General features: G+C 31.8%; 2 protein-coding genes across 2 annotated transcripts in view; one reads left to right on the plus strand and one right to left on the minus strand.

The window, feature by feature from the left end:
- Positions 1-11,975: 11,975 nt before the first annotated feature.
- LOC127252837 (major allergen Pru ar 1-like) lies at positions 11,976-12,305 on the plus strand. The gene has a single exon (XM_051277162.1). It carries the CDS (start codon positions 11,976-11,978, stop codon positions 12,303-12,305), a length of 330 nt encoding a protein of 109 aa, XP_051133119.1.
- The window catches only part of LOC127252760 (uncharacterized), a 32,547-nt gene continuing 25,965 nt past the window's right edge, over positions 12,203-18,784 (minus strand). The window contains exon 6 of the mRNA XM_051277061.1: positions 12,203-12,310. The gene's annotated coding sequence lies outside the window, so the exon portion shown is untranslated. The remainder of the gene's footprint in view (positions 12,311-18,784) is intronic.

The raw sequence follows: 18,784 nt of genomic DNA on the forward strand, positions 1-18,784 counted from the left end.
TAAATTAATAATATTTATCTTATATATTTGATTTTTAGTAAATTTATATATTTTACAAATAATTTATATCTAATAATTAACAATAGTAATTATTTTAAATTTACAAACATAATTTATAATTTAATAAATTAAAAATATATTAAAAATAATTAATAAATTATGTACTAAAATATATTTATATGTATAAAATAAAGAAATATTTTTTAAGGATAAATAAAGAATAAATAAAATTAGAGTGAAAAAGCTTTTCCAAAATGCTGGGTTGATTAACTTTTCAAAATTAGTTTTTTTGTCCAACAAACTCTTTCAAAAAACTAATTTACCAAACACGTAAATTAGTTTTTTTACTGGTGAAACAGCTAAAAGCTTTTTCTCAAACACCCTCTTAAAGATACACATCATTTTTCATACCAAATGTAAATAATATGTAAATGTGAAAATTGCAATTGTATATATAATACTGTCCCCGTCCCTTTTGAAATGGACCATTTAGAATTTTGTAGTAGATTAAAAAATAATAATATTTTATTGGTCATTGGAAGTGTGTAAGAAGATTTGATATTTTTGCCATTTGACTTTGTATAAAAAGTAAATATATGTGTAGGTATGCTTGTAATTTAAATAAAAATTAAAGGTATTTTAGTATTAGTGTATGATTACTTTTACTAAAAAAATAAAAATGATATTTTGAAATGGAACGGACGAAAATGATAAAAATTGTACTTTGAAGTGGAAGAAATATTATATGTAAGTATTGTTTATAAATGTTAGTCAAATATATAAATAAATATCTATGTAAATAAATATATATTCATAAAAATAATTTATAAATATTGTATATACAATTATGTATATTAATATATACGTAAATGTATATATATTGTAGTCGTCTTGAAAAATTGGTATGTGGAAGAGTGTGCCTACAATAGAAGATAATTATATCTACATAAGTTCAAAGTTGTATCTATATAGGAATCATGTTGCAGTTGGCCGTTGCTAGGTTTGTACATATACTAGAAGAAACTTATATCTCGATATCAAAGTTGGGATTTTTTGTTTTGCCACCGTATTCGGATGAAACTATATATATATTTCAACAAGAAGCACATTCCCCCAAATTATAAAAAAATACTTCAACAATATAACATTATTTTTTATGCCAAATATAAATGTAAATATAAATAAATATCTATTCGTAAAAATTATTTATATATATTGTATATACAATTATGTATTAATATAGACATAAATGTATGTATATATGTTTGAACCATCTCAAAAAAATGTTAAGCAAAAGAGTGTGCCTACAATAGTAGACAATTATACCTACACAACTCAAAGTTGTACCTACATAGGAATCAGGTTGCACTTACTCTCGTTAGGCTTGTACTTGTACTTCGAGATCAAAGTCGATACTTTTGAATTTTTCCACCGTATTTGAATGCAACCGAACGTATACTTTAACAAGGAGCACATATTCTACAAATTATAAGAAAAATTTATAATAATACAACGCCATTTTTCATGCCAAGTATAAGTAATATGTAAATGTAAAAATTGTAATTGTATATAAATATTGTTTATAAATATTAGTGAATTATAAATGTAAATGTATATGTAAATAAATATCTATTCGTAAAAAAATATTTATACATATTGTATATATTAATTTATACATAAATATATATATATATATGTGTTGTAATAATCTTGAAAAAAAAAAGGTATGCGAAAATGTGCGTAAAATAGAAGAAAGTTGTACCTACATAGGTATCAGGTTGTACTTAGACTCTTCATAGGCTTATGCATGTACTAGAAGAAACTTGTACTTCGATATCAAAATCGATATTTTTGAATTTTTTCATCGTATTTGAATGCAACTGTACGTATACTTTAACGAGAAACACATATCGCATAAATTACAAGAAAAAACTTCGATTACTACGTTCTTTTTCATGCCAAGTGTAAATGATATATAAATATAAAAATTGTAAATGTATATATAAATGTATATATATTATTTATAAATATTAGTCAAGTATAAATGTAAATAAATATATATTAATAAAAGCTTTTTATAAGTATTATATATACAATTATATATATTAGTGTATACATAAATTTAAGAAAAATCTCCTACAATATAACGTTATTTTTTATGTCAAGTACGCATTCACAATCCCAAAATCCACTTCCATCGCCACTTTTCATGTAGGATATGAGAATAAATTATTTTGAACATGTAGTATTGGTCGAGCACGATAAGATAGTGAAATTGCTTAAAAAAATAATACGCGAAAGGTTGTATCTATGATAGAAGACAATTATACCTATACAAGTTCAAAGTTGTACCTATATATGAATCAAGTTGTACTTAATCATTCAAATCTTGTATCTATACTTGAAAAATCCCTGTTTTTGGCGGAAACACAACCTGTTTCCGCGAGGATGAGTGGACGGAGGGATAGGTGAATGAAGGCGAGGCGGCTGCGGTGGGCAGACGACAACAAGACGGTGATGGCGATGGTGGTTACGGTCGAACAAACACTGTTGGGGCAAAAGAGTATCGTACAGGTTGAAGATTTTGAATAGGTTTAGTAATGTTGTGAATTTTTCCTTCCATCCTACTTAATTTGTTAACATTTTTTTTTTCGTCCATCTCACATAATTTGTCATTTTCTTTTTTTGAAAATATAATTATACACTTTACAATCGCATTTTAAAATTCATAATTTATAATTTTTTTAATTTTAATTAAATTATTTAGTCATCTTAATCTTAATCTATAATTATTTTTATTAAATCATAGTTACTTTTACTAATATACTTCTTAATTACTTACTAATTACACTACATAAAATTCCGTGCCTAAGCTAAATGAAATAATTTAGCTGAGACGAAGGGAGTAGTAATTCATAATTTATAGATTTTTTTTTTTAATTTTAATTAAATTATTTAGTCATCTTAATTTTCATCTATAATTATTTTTATTAAATCATAATTATTTTTACTAATACACTTCTTAATTACTTACCAATTATACAATATCTAAAACTCCATGCCTAAGCTAAATGAGACAATTTAGTTGAAACAGAGGGAGTAGTATTTTTTAGGAGGATAAAAATAGAATTTTGGAGTTAAAAAAATAAAAAATATATGTAGAGGGAGTTTTAGGGAAAAAAATAAGATGAGTGAGTTTTAAGGAAGTTTTTTATGATTTGGGTATTTATGTTCAATTAACCATTATATAACATCCATTCTTTTAGTAAAAATGAACAAAACATCGTTTTATTTATTGCGTGAAATCATATGTGTTAATATAAAATTTGCACAAAACACCCTATTTGTCTAAAACTGATGTTTTGTTCTAAATAAAATCCTAAATTATGCAATTTTTATGAAAATAAAAAACGTAAAATATTTTAAATAATTTTTGAATAAAATAAATAAATAAATAAATAATCATTCATTTTATAGTTTTTTAGAGATAAAATATTATTGTTTTTTTACAAAAGTTATAAAAATAAATGATTAATAAATTATTTATTTATTTATTTTATTAAAAAATTATTTAAGATATTTTAATTATTTTTTATTTGTATAAAATTTTATAATTTAAGTTTTTATTTAAAATCAAATATCAGTTTTTAGATAACGAGGACTTTTCTTGTAAACCTTACATTAAAACAACGGTACCCAATAAATAAAACATAATGTTATAATTTACCATTTTTTTAATATTTCTCATTCACATTATATCAATTTCAATATTTAAATTAATTTCTTTTATCACTTTCATCATAATCACTTTCAACACATTATCTTTACTATTTTGAATAAAACCCATAATAATTTATTTATTTTTATATATTTCTATTATATAGTATATACATAAATTATTTATTTATTTATACAAATTTATATATATATTTATTGTGTAATAATATTTCTATAAAAACATATTTATATATATTTATTGTGTAATATATTTATTAATGTTTTATAATACTAATATAATGATATTTATATAAAAATATTTTTAATGTTAAAATTATATTGTCAAATGGAAATGGAAAATTTACTGACGGACAGAGGTAGTATTATTTATTAATATTAATTTTATTTTATATAAGTATAATATTATATAATAATTTTAATTACAAATGTATTATATTTATAAAACTTGTGTTTGATATAAATTTATATAATTATAAATTCATAAAAAATTCAGTAAAAATCCATCTAAATCAATTACTAAAATTTATCAAACTCAGCAGGATTATCTAAATCTATACAAATCCATAAAATTTTTAAAAATTAAAAAAATCAATTGAAATTCCAAATGAATACAAGCCCCTAAATTCGAGAAGAAGGGAATGTTAATTGAGAGCTTGAGGGGATTTTTTTCAAAGTAATAATACCCTAGCTATGGGGACCCGTATATATATAGGTGACACAAAAGAAAAATAATAAAAATTATTCTTAATAAAAAATATAAAAAAAATATTATACATAAGAAAAATGAATGATGGTTGACTATTTTAAATTGAAAATCAATTTCATATGACGGTATAAAATTTAAGGTGTGTATGTTATTTGCATGACCTTTTTCTTTCTAATAATTTATTTTTGTTTGCCCAATTAATTTTTACTTGACATGATTCTCAATATAAATAATATATATTCTATCTCACAAAAAAGTCAATATCTAATATAAAATATTATTTTTTATATTATTGATATAATTCTCTATGCCTCACATAGAAAATACTTAAACTAAATTACTAAAAAAATATAAATTCATCACTTGTGAGAATTTTTTATAATGAAATGAAATTTGATGTTTCGAGTTAAAGCGAGACTATTAAGGGATTTTGCTTTATATATATATATTTAAAACTTGAGTTTCCATTTCAATATAATTTTTATTCTTTCAAAAATTTTAATACTTGTTGTATTTAAATTGAATTATTCTTGAAGGTAGGAGTTTGTAATTAAATTGGCCGAGTCTATCAATTTGGGTAATTTATTCTAAACTTTTATATTGTACTTTGAAGATTATTATTATTATTAATAATTTTTATATTGGGTTTTAAATCAAGCACTTCTTGGATTTGAGAATAAGTTTTGTAGACAAGCCCAAGGGCGTAGCTATCCATTGTTGAAGGATGGGCCCAGGCGAATAGGTCAAGGCGGAAGCATGCTTTGAAGGTCTGTTTGGACTGCGGAAAAATTCGCTCCCTCCTAGAAAAACGGATAATTTTAATAGCTGTGTATTTATATGTTAAATATTCAATGAGTTAGGAGTTTCAGCTATTACAAGGGAGGTAAATGATTACTTAATTAAACATTGGGGTAGTAGGTAGTTATGAGAGAAGCAAGCCATTATGAGATAGGGAGTCTCTACCATTACCGAAAGCTTCAGATTATGATCCTTAAATGCAAGAAGTGACTTTGAATGAAGAGGTTTCAAACGATTACGGAGGTTATGTAAGTTATGATAACAGAGGAAATGATTAGCATTTAAAGAAATGGAAGAGTTTCAACTCCAAAATAAAGTTATAAAAGGGGAGGATCGACAATGAAGAAGGGGTCCCTGACCAACGCAATATTTTCAACTTTATCTTTATCTTTTTATATTTATTTTCTACTATTTTACATTCCTTGCAACTTACTTTTCTGCAAGTTTATTCACTTTTCTTCTAGCTTTCTTTGAATGCCGATGTATTTTTTAAGCGTTTCCTTTTCATTTTTAATACAATTACATTTTTAAAGTCTTCTTCTTTTTATTTCCATCAGCGAATTTTCTGCTAAGTCATATTTTCACAGACACAAAACATCACCTAGGGACTTTCGGCATTTCCATAGGGAAATCTTTGCCATTCTCTGTTCGGTTTCATCAATCCGTCGTGAGATTATAAATACATAGATTTCCATATACAATAAATTGGCACAATGTCCATTTTTCATGAATGCAACTGTGGAATCGACAAGTTTCACCCATCATACCTCCAAGAGTCATCACCGTCGAAAGTGGAGGTCATGATATCATACCTAATCACACCGATCCCATTACCGAAAACACATCAGCTTCTTGCAAAAGTGAGGGTCAAATGATAGCCTTATTTGTGTCTACTAGTAGTACCCGAGAGCAGATCAGGGAAAAAGTATAATCATATCTCCATGATTCCGTCATGTTACTATCTAAGTATTTGGCGGATGTGATTTGACCGACTATCCAAAATGAAATGGCCTGGTTAAAAGATGAGGAAACCAGAAAGGGCAAAGCACCATTGAATGGAAACACTGATGTTGCCTCATTTTATCAGCCACCTCATGTAACAAATTTATATTCTTCTTAGTTTCAATATGGATATGCTTCTATCCTCTAGTGGGATAGAGCTCTAGCAGATACTTCGGCAAGTGTGCCGCCTTTAGGAGGAGTTGGATTTTGGTGGCTTCATGCATCAACCCAACCAATCCACTTCTGGGGCAGGGTGGCCTGTTAAGCTAGTGGCGGAGTACTACAGTCTAGGTGGAAAGGTTCCACTGTCGTTCCCACTTGGGCCATGGGGAAACTAGAATCTATGGAATCAACCACCCTATGTTCTTCCATCATACTATGGAACCCCTTGGTTCATATGCGCAGAACATGCCGGTTTACTCATTGGCTGGGGGACAAGCGACCGTAGAGAGCGTAGACCACAATAGTCCCATACGCATCTTCACAACGTGCTTCTAGGAACATCAACCCGAATTTGCCTCATAAAATTTATATAAAGTGGCCGATCCTTGCCAATCGGCCCGTCGAAACACCACTAAAAGTCACTCAGGAAGCACCACGACCTAGGCCGCTCGCCAAAGGGCCAGTTCAACAGAATCAACCACCTTCAATGGAAAATATACTGTCTCCAGCGGGGGAGGATAGACATTCTAGGGCTTTCCACCTATCAAGGAGGAACATCTAGTTGTGGACCTACCTCAAAAGATTCCACACAATCTGGTTCAGTAGGAAAGGGTTCAACGGAATTTTCCATTGGAACCAGAAGCCTTGAAGAAAGTAGTACGCAGAGTCTATGGTGATCCATTGTAGATGCCAGCCATGCCTTAGTACCAACAACTATTTTCAGATCGAGTTGTTGAAGAACTTCCGCTTTCAAGACATGGCCGGATTCTAGAGTTTACCATATTTTCAAGAGAAGACTTCAAATCCAAAATTGAGCATGTGAGCAGATACATGGCTCAGTGCGGTGGAGAATATGACAAGTAATGACTGGTTTAAATTGCAGCTTTTTTCCTTGTCATCAACAGGACCAACATCCAGTTGGTATGCTTCTTTCCATACCAACTCGGTGCACAATTAGGTAGAGATAGAACATGCATTTTATTAACGGTTTTATAGTCCACTGTCTAAGGTGACAATTAAATAATTAACCGGCTTATGACAGAAGTCATACGAGTCAGTTGAGTAGTTCCTAGAGCGATTCTCATGGGCAAATAGTAGATACAAGGTCCGTAACCCTGAGAATTAGATGGTCAATATTGCAAAGATAACATGCATCTAGTTGTCCACGAGAAGCTAGCCTTACAAGAATGCTAAGACCTAAGGAAACGGATGTCCGGGGCAGTCAAGGTGGAGCTAATTTTAAAGGATGCCCAGACGGCCTGTAATCAAAGGTACCATGCAAGTGCTCATTGTGTACAGGTACAAGAGGATCCGGACTTGGAAGATGACATCATACAAAGGAAGCATACACTTGCCTACCCTAAGGAAATCCCGACGGATAGACACCAATTCACGATAACAATACTCAATTGACATCAGCAAAATTGAAATAAATCTTTGAGTATTTGTTGCGAGACAATCAAATCAGGTTGAAGGAAGGGAAATTTCTTTTCAGAAGATATGGAATTTGAGGGCAAGACATTTTTCAAGTGGTATAATATTTACAACCATTGAGTTAGAAACTGCATAGTTTCCCGCAATATGGTACAACGAGCTATTAAAGAATGGAAACTCAAACTAAAAAATAAGCCAAATATGAAAGTTGATATTAATCTATTTCCAGCTCCATTCAACGTAGTGGGCATGTGTCCGAACCAACCACATCCTAATAGGTCTAAACCATGGAGAAAAGGCAAAAATTGCAAAGGCCCAGTGTCTTCTAGAAGGTTGGATATGATGCTGGCCCGTTGAGGAGATCTTCCGCACCAAATAGAAGGATCTCTGCTTAGGATGGACTTTTACCACATAACATAGTGGCAGAATTCAGCTTCTATAAAGATAACCGAGTCTGGAAGATCACTTATGTGGATCGGGTGGTGATTAATCCGCAACCCACTAGGCACACAGAGCAATCCCCAATAGATGGTAGATGGGTGCTAAATCAGTGGAATAATAAGCAGAAATCCTTAACCAGATCGCAGAAGCGATGGATTAAACACCGCCGTAAGACGGAACATAAAACTGTTCAGCAGACAAACGTCCGCTACCAAGTAGAACCTATGAATCCTAATGGAAGTTACAGTAATCCAAATCAGCATGACTTGTATAACCACCGAAAATGATGAATGAAAGGGGGCCTAGACGTATTTTGGAGGAAGGCATCATGCATTGCAAACTCGGCGGCAACTTTCCAAAAGACTCCTCTAGCAGCAACTTACTCGAGGTTCAATCAGATGATCCACTAAGGTGAAGCACTCTTTGATGAGAATGATGAATCTGAGGCCAACTTTGAGGTTATCGTGATTGATGAATTTTTGAAAGGGCAATGATTACCATCATCATGATAGGAATTCTTCTGAAGGAGTTCATTGCTCCTCCTGCTCAGCCCCAATTTCTGCAGGGAGATGTCATGGTTGGTGATTCTAACCTGTTTTGTGGACTGGCGACGCGAACGAACCAACAAAAGTTAATCAAGAGGACATGGTGTTCAAGAAATCAACTGAGAAATCTACCTAGCATTTGAAGCCGTTTTTCTTCACCATCATGTTATATGAGTGGATAATAAACAGAGTATTAGTGGATGGCGGGGCTACTGTCAATATCATGATGTTAAACACACTAAAGAAAATTTGATAGACTAGGAATGATTTTGATCGCAACTGCCATAACAACGACGGATTCCATGGATAATGCTCACAGAGCCGCCGAGGTTGTGAAAAAAATTGTCATTGTTTAAATAGTTGTGATCTATTAGATTTGGTGGCTTTAATATTGTGTCAAGAACTTTTGTGCTAGTTATCTTAAAAGGATCCTACAACGAAGGCTCAAGAATACTAACTGCACAAATAGAGTTATAAGTAACGCATACATTATCAAGTATATTAAACCCACCAAATCTATTGGATCAAAGTAGTTGGTTAAAAAGCTAAAGACTAACAATAGTTATCACAAAACTCTGTTATTTTTTCCAATAATCATCAAAATAAATTCCTCAGCAACAACACCAAATTCTGATGGAAATTTTTTATATCACAAATTGAACGGTAATATGGTCCATATCATGGTTTAAACTTACATATATTGTAGCCCAAAAATTATCAAAAATAATAATTTTGTTATGATAACCGATGAGTGTTGAGTCAAATTTAGAGAATTAATATTGAGGAAATAATCAAATACAAGTGCACGCATATCTGTGATTTTGCAAAAAAAAATAAAAAATAATTACATAAAACTAAATTAGATTTGATTAGCAAACATTATTTGCTTGGTCAAAATTCTCGTTATGCATTCCATGAAATAGTTATTTCATGTAAATGTCAACTAAAGATGATAACAAAATGAAGAATAATAATATTTAATTAGAAAAAATGAATTTGCGACTATATTATGAAAGCAATAGATTTATCTAATTATAGAATATAAATCTAACGAGGTGGTGAAAAGCTGAGCACACAACTCCTATCACGAGTAATACTAGCCATCCAGAGACACTCTTTGGAGTAGAACTTGAGGTCCAAAAATGAAAATGACAAATGAAATTGGGATGGTACAATAGTAAAAATGACAACGCTTCCAGATGATTATTTCTTATTTACAACTAACATCCAGTTGACCGTTAATATCACAACCGTCGCAAATATCAATGGTTGATCGTCCTCACACACCAAATTGGATTTCACAACCTTTGTAAGGTAAGTCAAGATAGATTTTTTAGTTGATTTTCTCATACTTTGTGAGTAACAAACTTTTAGCATCATGAACTTTTTAAAACATACCGACATGAATTTTCTCTTTTCTACTACTTAGCTTCTACAAAGTGGCCTTTTGGTCCAATTTGCGACCAAATATACTAAAAAATACCCATACATATCAAATTATAATAATACTATCATCAAAATTATGTTAATATGATCGAGCACAAATTTTAAGAAAAATTAGTAAAAATAGATTTTTTTTCCTTTAAAAGTAAAGTAAAAATAGTATTGTTTTTACCAAAAAAAGGAAATGAGAATAATTTTTTATAACCAAAAAATAAAAAAAATAGACATAAATTTTAATGACAGAGAAATATATTTTTTAGGCATGTTGGCAAGTTTAGTACAACAAATCATTTAGAATCGACAAAATCTTCACAAAAACAACTAGGTGAACATATTCAAAATCCCCACTATTAGTAGAATATATAATATTGATGGAAAATAATAAAAAAAAGAAGAAATTACATATATTATCCTTATTAAGAAAATTACGTCATCATATATTATCGATTTTATTGTAATAACATACATATTATGAATATGTTGTTAATATTATATATGTCGTCTGCTTATTGTCAAAATGATATAATATTACATTATAAGTTACCAATATAAATATTAAGTAATATCTTAAAGTAAAGAAAATATGTCATTCGACAATTATTATACATTATAAATAGGGTCTCATCTGGCCAATTATTCATCGAAACCTCAAGAAAATATATTAAAAATTATGGCTTCCTATACTTATGAAAACGTTGTCACTTCTAAAATTTCACCCGGAAGACTGTTTAAGGCATTCTTCGTAGATGGAATGCAACTTCTACCGAAGGTGGTTCCAAATAAAATCAAAGGATACGAATTTATTCATGGAGGGGGTAAACCAGTGGGATCTATATATCTACTTCATCTGGATGAAGGTAATGAAATTGAATGAATGAATATATATATATATATATATATATAAATTGTTTTTTTTTTTTTTTTTCACTTTGTCATTGAAGCTCCGAAATAGATTTTACAAAGTTTGCGCTTGAAAGAGAGTTTGAAAATCTCACATTCAAATTGTTGTAGTGGAAAAGAAATTTAGGGTATATGTAGTTGTGTTTTGTTTTTATTTTGTTGTTTTGAATCCTCTGGTTTTTTAGAGGAATATTATTTCTAGATGTTAATATTTTGGGAGTAAAATAGCACATTAAATAGGAAAAAATAATGTTGAAATTACTCAAACAAACACTTACTACAAAATTTCTTGATTTTTAATTAGAATATATTGCACATATTATATTATGTTTTGTTTCAAGATATTAGATCTAATTTTATTTTCAAAATATTGTATAAATATTTATTTATATCATACTATTGCTTTCAAAACATTGAAACACGGTAATAAAAAAACACCTAATAGTATACCAATGTATTAATTTAAATATAATGTATCAGATCCTTCCAAATTGAATCTGATATGAATCGAAATTGTTTGTGTTGCAGAAATTTTTGATATCTTTGATTGAAGTTTTTTCGTTTAATGAAAAGAGAAAATTTGAATTTATTTTTTTAAATGAAAATTTGTATTGTACTAAATCTTGAATGAAAGTAAACTTTGCATAGAACGACATTTAGATGCCATATTTTTTAAGGACTCTTTACCATAAATTGAGTAATAGTACTGATACTAAAATCCAAAACCCGATACTTCAATTTACTTGATAAGAAGGAATTTATGAAAACATAATAATATACACACATATGTATGTTGGATATTATAAATGTGTGTTGATGAAGGTACTCAATCAAAGACGTTAAAGGTGAGGGTGGATCACTTTGACAAGGACAATCTGATATATAAATCCACGCTGCTCGGAGGAGAAGGTTTTGGAGATTTTTTGGAGTCTGTCTCGAGGGAGACAAAGATAGAAGCGAAGCCAGATGATGGAGGATCGGTGGTTAAAATCATCACGACGTACCGCACAAAGGAGGAAGTTACATCGGAAGGGAAACTGAAGCAGCTTGAAGCGAGCATCAAGATTGGAGATAGGAAAACTGAGACGACCATCAAGGCTGTTGAGGCTTATCTCCTGGCTAATCCTAATGAGTAGACAACCTGATATGATGATTTTAACAGCTAGGGATTCTAAGTCCTCTTATAATAAACCATTTAATAAAACTAATTACCTATGATGGAATTAGTTTTTAAAATAAGTATTGGATATAATGTGAGAGGCATATCGATAATAATTATGATTGGATTGGTGCCTCAAATTTGTTTGAATCTAGTTACTACTAAATTGCAAGCACTTTTGTTGCATCGAACAAATTTATTAAAATTCATCCAATCTCAATTAAAGTTCAAGAACAAAGTCAAGTGTATTATTATCATTTACTGGTGTGTGTATGTTGATTTATTATAATTATTATTATTATTATTGTCAAAGACAAAAAAAAACTTATGTTTTCTATTATTCATTTACAATCAAAGTACAATATTTATAATTGTTATAGGTACATTTAAGTAAGGAAAGAAAATGAAACTAATCTAGTACAATGAATCAAATATTTTGCTTTAAGATGTATATGTTTTATTTAATGCTAGAATGTATACTATTTAATAGTATGATTATAATTAATACTAGCATATATAAATACACATATATTGTATAATATTAGGATATATTCCGACAGTCCTTAAGTTAGAGATTATCTATCATACATTCCTAGCTTGCTACATAACCGTGAAATCACTTGACATTTATTGCCTTAGCGAGGACATCAACTACTTGACTAGAAGTGGTAAATGAAGTTATATAAGTCATCTACTCAAGATAGGCTCAGAAACACAATGATAGTTAACTTCTATATGTTTTGTTCCTACACAAAAACTTGATTACTTGCAATATGAATTGCATCATTATTGTCACAGTGCATTCTAAAAGGCTCTTGGTAGTCAAACCCAACTCCTCTAGAAGATTTTTTAACCACATCACTTCACTGCCAATATGAGTCATTCTTATCGTTGGTTGTTTTTTACTTTTCCATGTATCAAGATTTCCTCCCAAATAAGTCCCACAACCAATGGTAAATTTCCGGTTATTATTATCTCCCCCATAGTGATATTCCCAAATTTGACCATATTTATTCCATGTAAAATATGTTTATTACTTAGTATTTTTGTGCAAAATCATTATGTCATTGGATTTATGACATAGATTATCATTATATTTTATTTAAAATGATCCAGACTTGTCATCAACACAGGCATGTGTAGCTCCATCTTGAGAGTATCCAAGATCTTACAATAATTTCATCAATCAAATCGCATGACAAACATAGGAAGCATCATAACGTACATATTCATCTTGACATGTAGATAGCGCTATAATTGATTGTTTCTTTGAACTCCAAGAGAATTTTGTATCTCCCATGTAAAACCCCTAATAAGAAGTACTTTTCCCATCATCAATATTTTCTCCCCAATCACAATCATGGTAGGTAATCAAATTGAAGTCATCATCAATGGAATAAGAAAAAAAAAGAAACTATTGTACCACTTATTTCTTAATATCCTCTTAGTTGCCTTCAAGTGAATATGACTTGCGATTGGATAGAATAGCTTACTTGACCAACTCCACAAAGAATATATGGCCTACTACAGGTCAAATATATCAAACTACTTGATAGCCTTCAGAATATTGTAGGTTTAACTTTCTCGACACCATCATCCCTTGATATTTCAATCCATATTGAACAGGTATTTTGATAGGATTTGAACTCATAATCCCAAATTCCTTTAACATACACCCTTTGACAAATAGAATTCCGTTCATCACGTTGTTTTACCTCAATGCCTAAATAATAAGACATGAGGCCCAAATCTATCATCACGATTTCATTGGCCATTTGCCTCTTGAAACCACTGAACATGTCTAGATCATTTCGGATGTAAAATTCAAATCATCAACGTACAAGCGTATAATCATGATTCTTCCATTTTAGGTTTTTAATACAAATAAGGCAAATTCATATGGCCATTTTGTAAACCTATTTTCTGAAAGTGCTTATAAATTTGGATGTACCACATCTTCGATACTAGATTAAGTCCACACAAAGTTTTTTTTTTTTAATCGAAGCACATTCTCTCCCTGTCTTTGACGGCATAGCCTTAGTTTGATCAACATAGACTTCTTCCTCTGAATAATTATTTCAGAACATGGATTTCACATCCATTTGATAAATTTCCCAATTGTGTTATGCCGCCAATGAAATGAGTAATTGAATAGTCTTCGTCCTTGCAACGGGAGCAAATACATCATCATAATATATTTTGACTTGTTATGTAAAGTCATGTAACACAAGCCTTGCTTTGTAGTTTTCTACTTATCCTTTGGAATTCCTTTTCAACTTGAAAATCCACTTCAAGCTTACATGTTTTCCTTTTGGAAGATTTTCCAACTTCCACGTATGGTTTTTCATATTAGCTATTGTTTCATCCATCGTCTTTCTCTATTTTTCATATTGAATTGCTTGATAAAAAATGATAATCTTTGAATTTTCATAAAGAAAATAAATACTTTCTACCTCTTTCATTTAAGCATATTTGTTGGCCAAGTTTCTTCTCCAAGGAGACGGAGCTAATGAACCTTATGGTGACTCTATCAATACTGGTGAACATGAAGGAGTTTCAGGGAAGTCTCATATAGCAAAAACCTTGTCACCATCTGTTTCTGATTCTAGTGGCAGAACAATATGCGTATGCTCATTCGGCTCTTAAGTCCAGTAGCTAGTTTCATCAAACTGCACATCCCGGCTTACAACCAATTTTTTATATGTGGGATTATATAATTTGTAGCCTTTTGACCTTTGATCATATCCAATAAACACAAACGTTTGGTTTTTCCATCGAGTTTGCTCCAACACCCACCTGGAAGTTAGACATTTGCCAAACACCCGAAAACGCTCAATTGTGACACACTTGGTTTCCAGCCACTCCATGCTTATTGTGGTTTTATGTTTTCCAGCTCTTTTGTTGGACTTCTACTACATAAGTGGACAACTCACACCACTGCCTCAACCCAAAAATCTTTCAGCATTCGCTTATTTTTCAACATATTTCTCACAATGTTCATGATCATCCAATTTTTATGTTCCACATCTCCAATTTTTAGAAGAGTATAGAACCATCAATTGACGGTCAATTCGGAGCTATTCACAAAATTTTTCAAATGTATTCGATGGAAACTTACCTCATCGGTCGGTTCTTATCGACTTGATTCTTTGGCATGTTTCATTCTCCACTTGAGCCTTGAAATTCTTAAACACATCGAATACTTCTGATTTCTCCTTCAAAATACACATATGTCTTGCGAGAATGATAATCTATGAACAATAAGTAGTATCACTTGGGCGAGTAATTTTTGCCATCCCATAAACAATTTTTTTCAACATTTTTAAGCCATCAAAGTTTAAATGCCTGTATCCTTGATACCAAAGTCGTGTGGTGTATGCAAATGCCATCTTCAAGCATTTGAATTATCAGCTTTGATGATGAGTTTGAATATCCTATTATTTTTCATCGGCACCTTTGTAATCAACCTTCCCAAGCCAGTTTGTATGTTTATAGATCCATTATGTATGCCCAACACATAATCTTTTCCGACCAACTTCCCAATGCTTAGAATATTCGATTTCAAAGCAGGCACATAATAAACATTTGAAATAAACTCATGATTTCCATTCTTTAGTAAAATAGGTATATTTCCTTTTCCTATAATCGAAACATTTGAACTATTGCCAAAAGAAATATTACCTTTTACCGACTCATCACCCATCATATGATTACTTGCACTGGAGTCAAGATACCATACCAACAAGAATTCCTCATTTTCTTCATGGCATGTTAGCAACATTGTGGAACGCCCTTGGTTTTCATAACCACGACCTTGATTCCAACCTCAACCTCTACTCCGTGTTTGTCTTCTATTATCTTGTAGGTTAATTTTTGTTTGAATTTTGTGGGCTAATGGTTTTTCTCGCCTTTTGATTTTTTCTTCATATTCTTGCAAAGACTGGAATAGATAATCTTAAATTTTTCTCATTCACCCAAGCATCGGTTAAGGTTTAGTCATATCTCATGATGTGATACCCTACCCGCAAGCCACACAAATTCGGGTGTGCACTTCTGTCCTCACTCACGCGCACCCTGAGATACTTTTCCAGGGGGTCATCCATCATAAAATTACGCTAGTGCAAGCACGCTTAATTCCAGAATTCTTTCAGTATGGCTCCCGAAAAGAAATGTGCACATTGTTGACATGAGTGGTCTATTCAATCATTTAACCTTTAATCAACTTCAGATTGGCTAATACGGCTCATCCACACATGAGGGTTGGCCAAGCAACGACCCAACTCAAGGGTATCACACCCCCCCACACTTCAGAATTCAACGTCCACGTTGCACCTCAAGGATCGTCAATTGATAGGCCCCTTAACAGTTAGATCAACGACTATGGGTTGTCGTAGGTCGGCTCTAATACCAACTGTGACACCCCGGCCAGCAAGCCATGCAAAACTAGGTGTGTCGGGATTGTAGACTAGCTCTACAGATAAATACGAGTCCTTCTAGCACACTTTGTCCTCACTCACGCGCATCTTAGGAGACTTCCAAGGGGTAACTTATCCTCAAATTACTCTAGGCCAAGCACGCTTGACTCTAGAGTTCTTTCGGTAGGGTTCCCGAAAAAGAATGTGCACATTGTTGACATGAGTAGTCTATTCAATCTATTTAACCTCTAATCAACTTCGGATGGCCTAATACCGGCTCATCCACACACGGGATTTGGCCGAGCAATAGCCCAAGTTCGGGGTATCACATCCTCCACTAGTTTAGAATGCAACGTCCACATTGCACCCCAAGGATCGTCAACTGCTAGATCCTTCACCAGTTCAGCCAATAGCTATGAGTTGTCGCAAGTTGACTCTGATACCAACTGTGACACTCCGGCCCACAATTGTTGACCGGACTAGTGACGGGCCTAGTAGTTAATGATCCTTGGAGTGCAATATGGACGTTGCATTCTTAAGTGGGAGAGGATGTAATACCCCCGGAGTTGGGCCGGTGCTAGGCCAACTGTCATGGATGAGCTAGTGCCAGGCCATCCGAGGTTGAATATAGGTAAAATGGATTAAATAGTCTACTCATGTGAACAATGTGTATATTCCTTTTCGGAAGCCCCACTGAAAGAACTCTAGAGTAAAGCGTGCTTGCTTTAGAGTAATTTGAGAATGGGTGACCCCCTGGGAAGTCTCCCAGGGTGCACATGAGTAAAGAAAGAAACATGCTGGAAGGACTCGTGTTGACCTGTTGGGCCAGTCTACGATCCTGACATGCTCGACTCCGCGTGGCTTGCGGGTCGGGGTGTCACACTTGAATTGATATGCCACCAACAACGCCTCTTTCATGTGAAGTGATTCAAACTCACCTCTCAATGTTTGTAATCCTTTCCTTGACAAGCGTATTAGAGAATCTTCGAGGCCTCTTTTGCCATTGTGGCTGTGGGTCTTCTCGAACATTCTCTTTACCAATCACATTTTGATGAGAGTGAGAGCTTGTTGATATTTCTTCTTTTTTTTTTTTGTAAGGTTTCTCTTTGTACCGATGTCAATATAGTTTCATTCTTGGGCCCTTTATAACCCTTATCAACTATATCCTAAATATAATGGGGATCCAATAATGCTTTCATACGAATATTCCAATTACCCATAGCTTTCTTTGAAGCATCATTTATTTGTCAGCGTCCAAGGGGGATGAACGCCATCAAACTAAACTTGCCCGTTGAGACAACAAATGAGAGACAGTGGAACTCAAACTCGATACCTAAGGCTCTGATACCATATTTGAAGCAAATAACCGTGTCACCTAAAAATTTAAACTGTTAGAGATACACATCATTTATTTATTTATTTACAAACGGAGTCAACTAACACTTTCATTGCAAAAACATCCGTGTGGCGTAGTGCACCCCATGTGCTAGTATATATATATATATATATACAACGATATATATATTTCAATCTTAATCATCTAGATTTGTTGGTCAAAAATTATTTGATCAGATTTGTTTTGATTTGGGTCCGCTTCGATTCAAGCTAACAATGATGGAAATTTACCATGATTGATCGGGTGGCTCATGAGCGCCATAGCATCAGGGCGGGCTTTGGACCCTGGCGAAACGGGCGTATGCCAAGAGCCCCATCTAAATAGGGGTCCATTTTTTTATGTTATATATAAAATATTTATATATACAAATCATTTGATTTTAATGTATTAGTAAAGAAATATAGTTTGGTGGTTAAGTGATCTTTTGGGTTCAAACCCATGTATTTAAAATTTAAAAATATTTTTTATACATTTAAAAGAATTAGATAAACTTAATATTTTTAATTTTATTGATATTTTGTATATAAAAATGTTCGAAAATTTATTTTATTTAATAATTTATATTTATTATAGAGAAAAAATATATTATTTATGCATATTAGGGGCCTCTCATTTTTGTTTTAAAATTGTTTAGACAAAGTTAAT

The sequence above is a fragment of the Andrographis paniculata genome, unplaced genomic scaffold, assembly GCF_009805555.1.
Source record: "Andrographis paniculata isolate CXL003 unplaced genomic scaffold, ASM980555v1 Contig49END, whole genome shotgun sequence".
Lineage (NCBI taxonomy): Eukaryota > Viridiplantae > Streptophyta > Magnoliopsida > Lamiales > Acanthaceae > Andrographis > Andrographis paniculata.

Bases quoted from the DNA above. Each gene is read 5' to 3' on its own strand.
- LOC127252837 (XM_051277162.1), top strand. From the start codon at position 11,976: ATGTGTGTTGATGAAGGTACTCAATCAAAGACGTTAAAGGTGAGGGTG.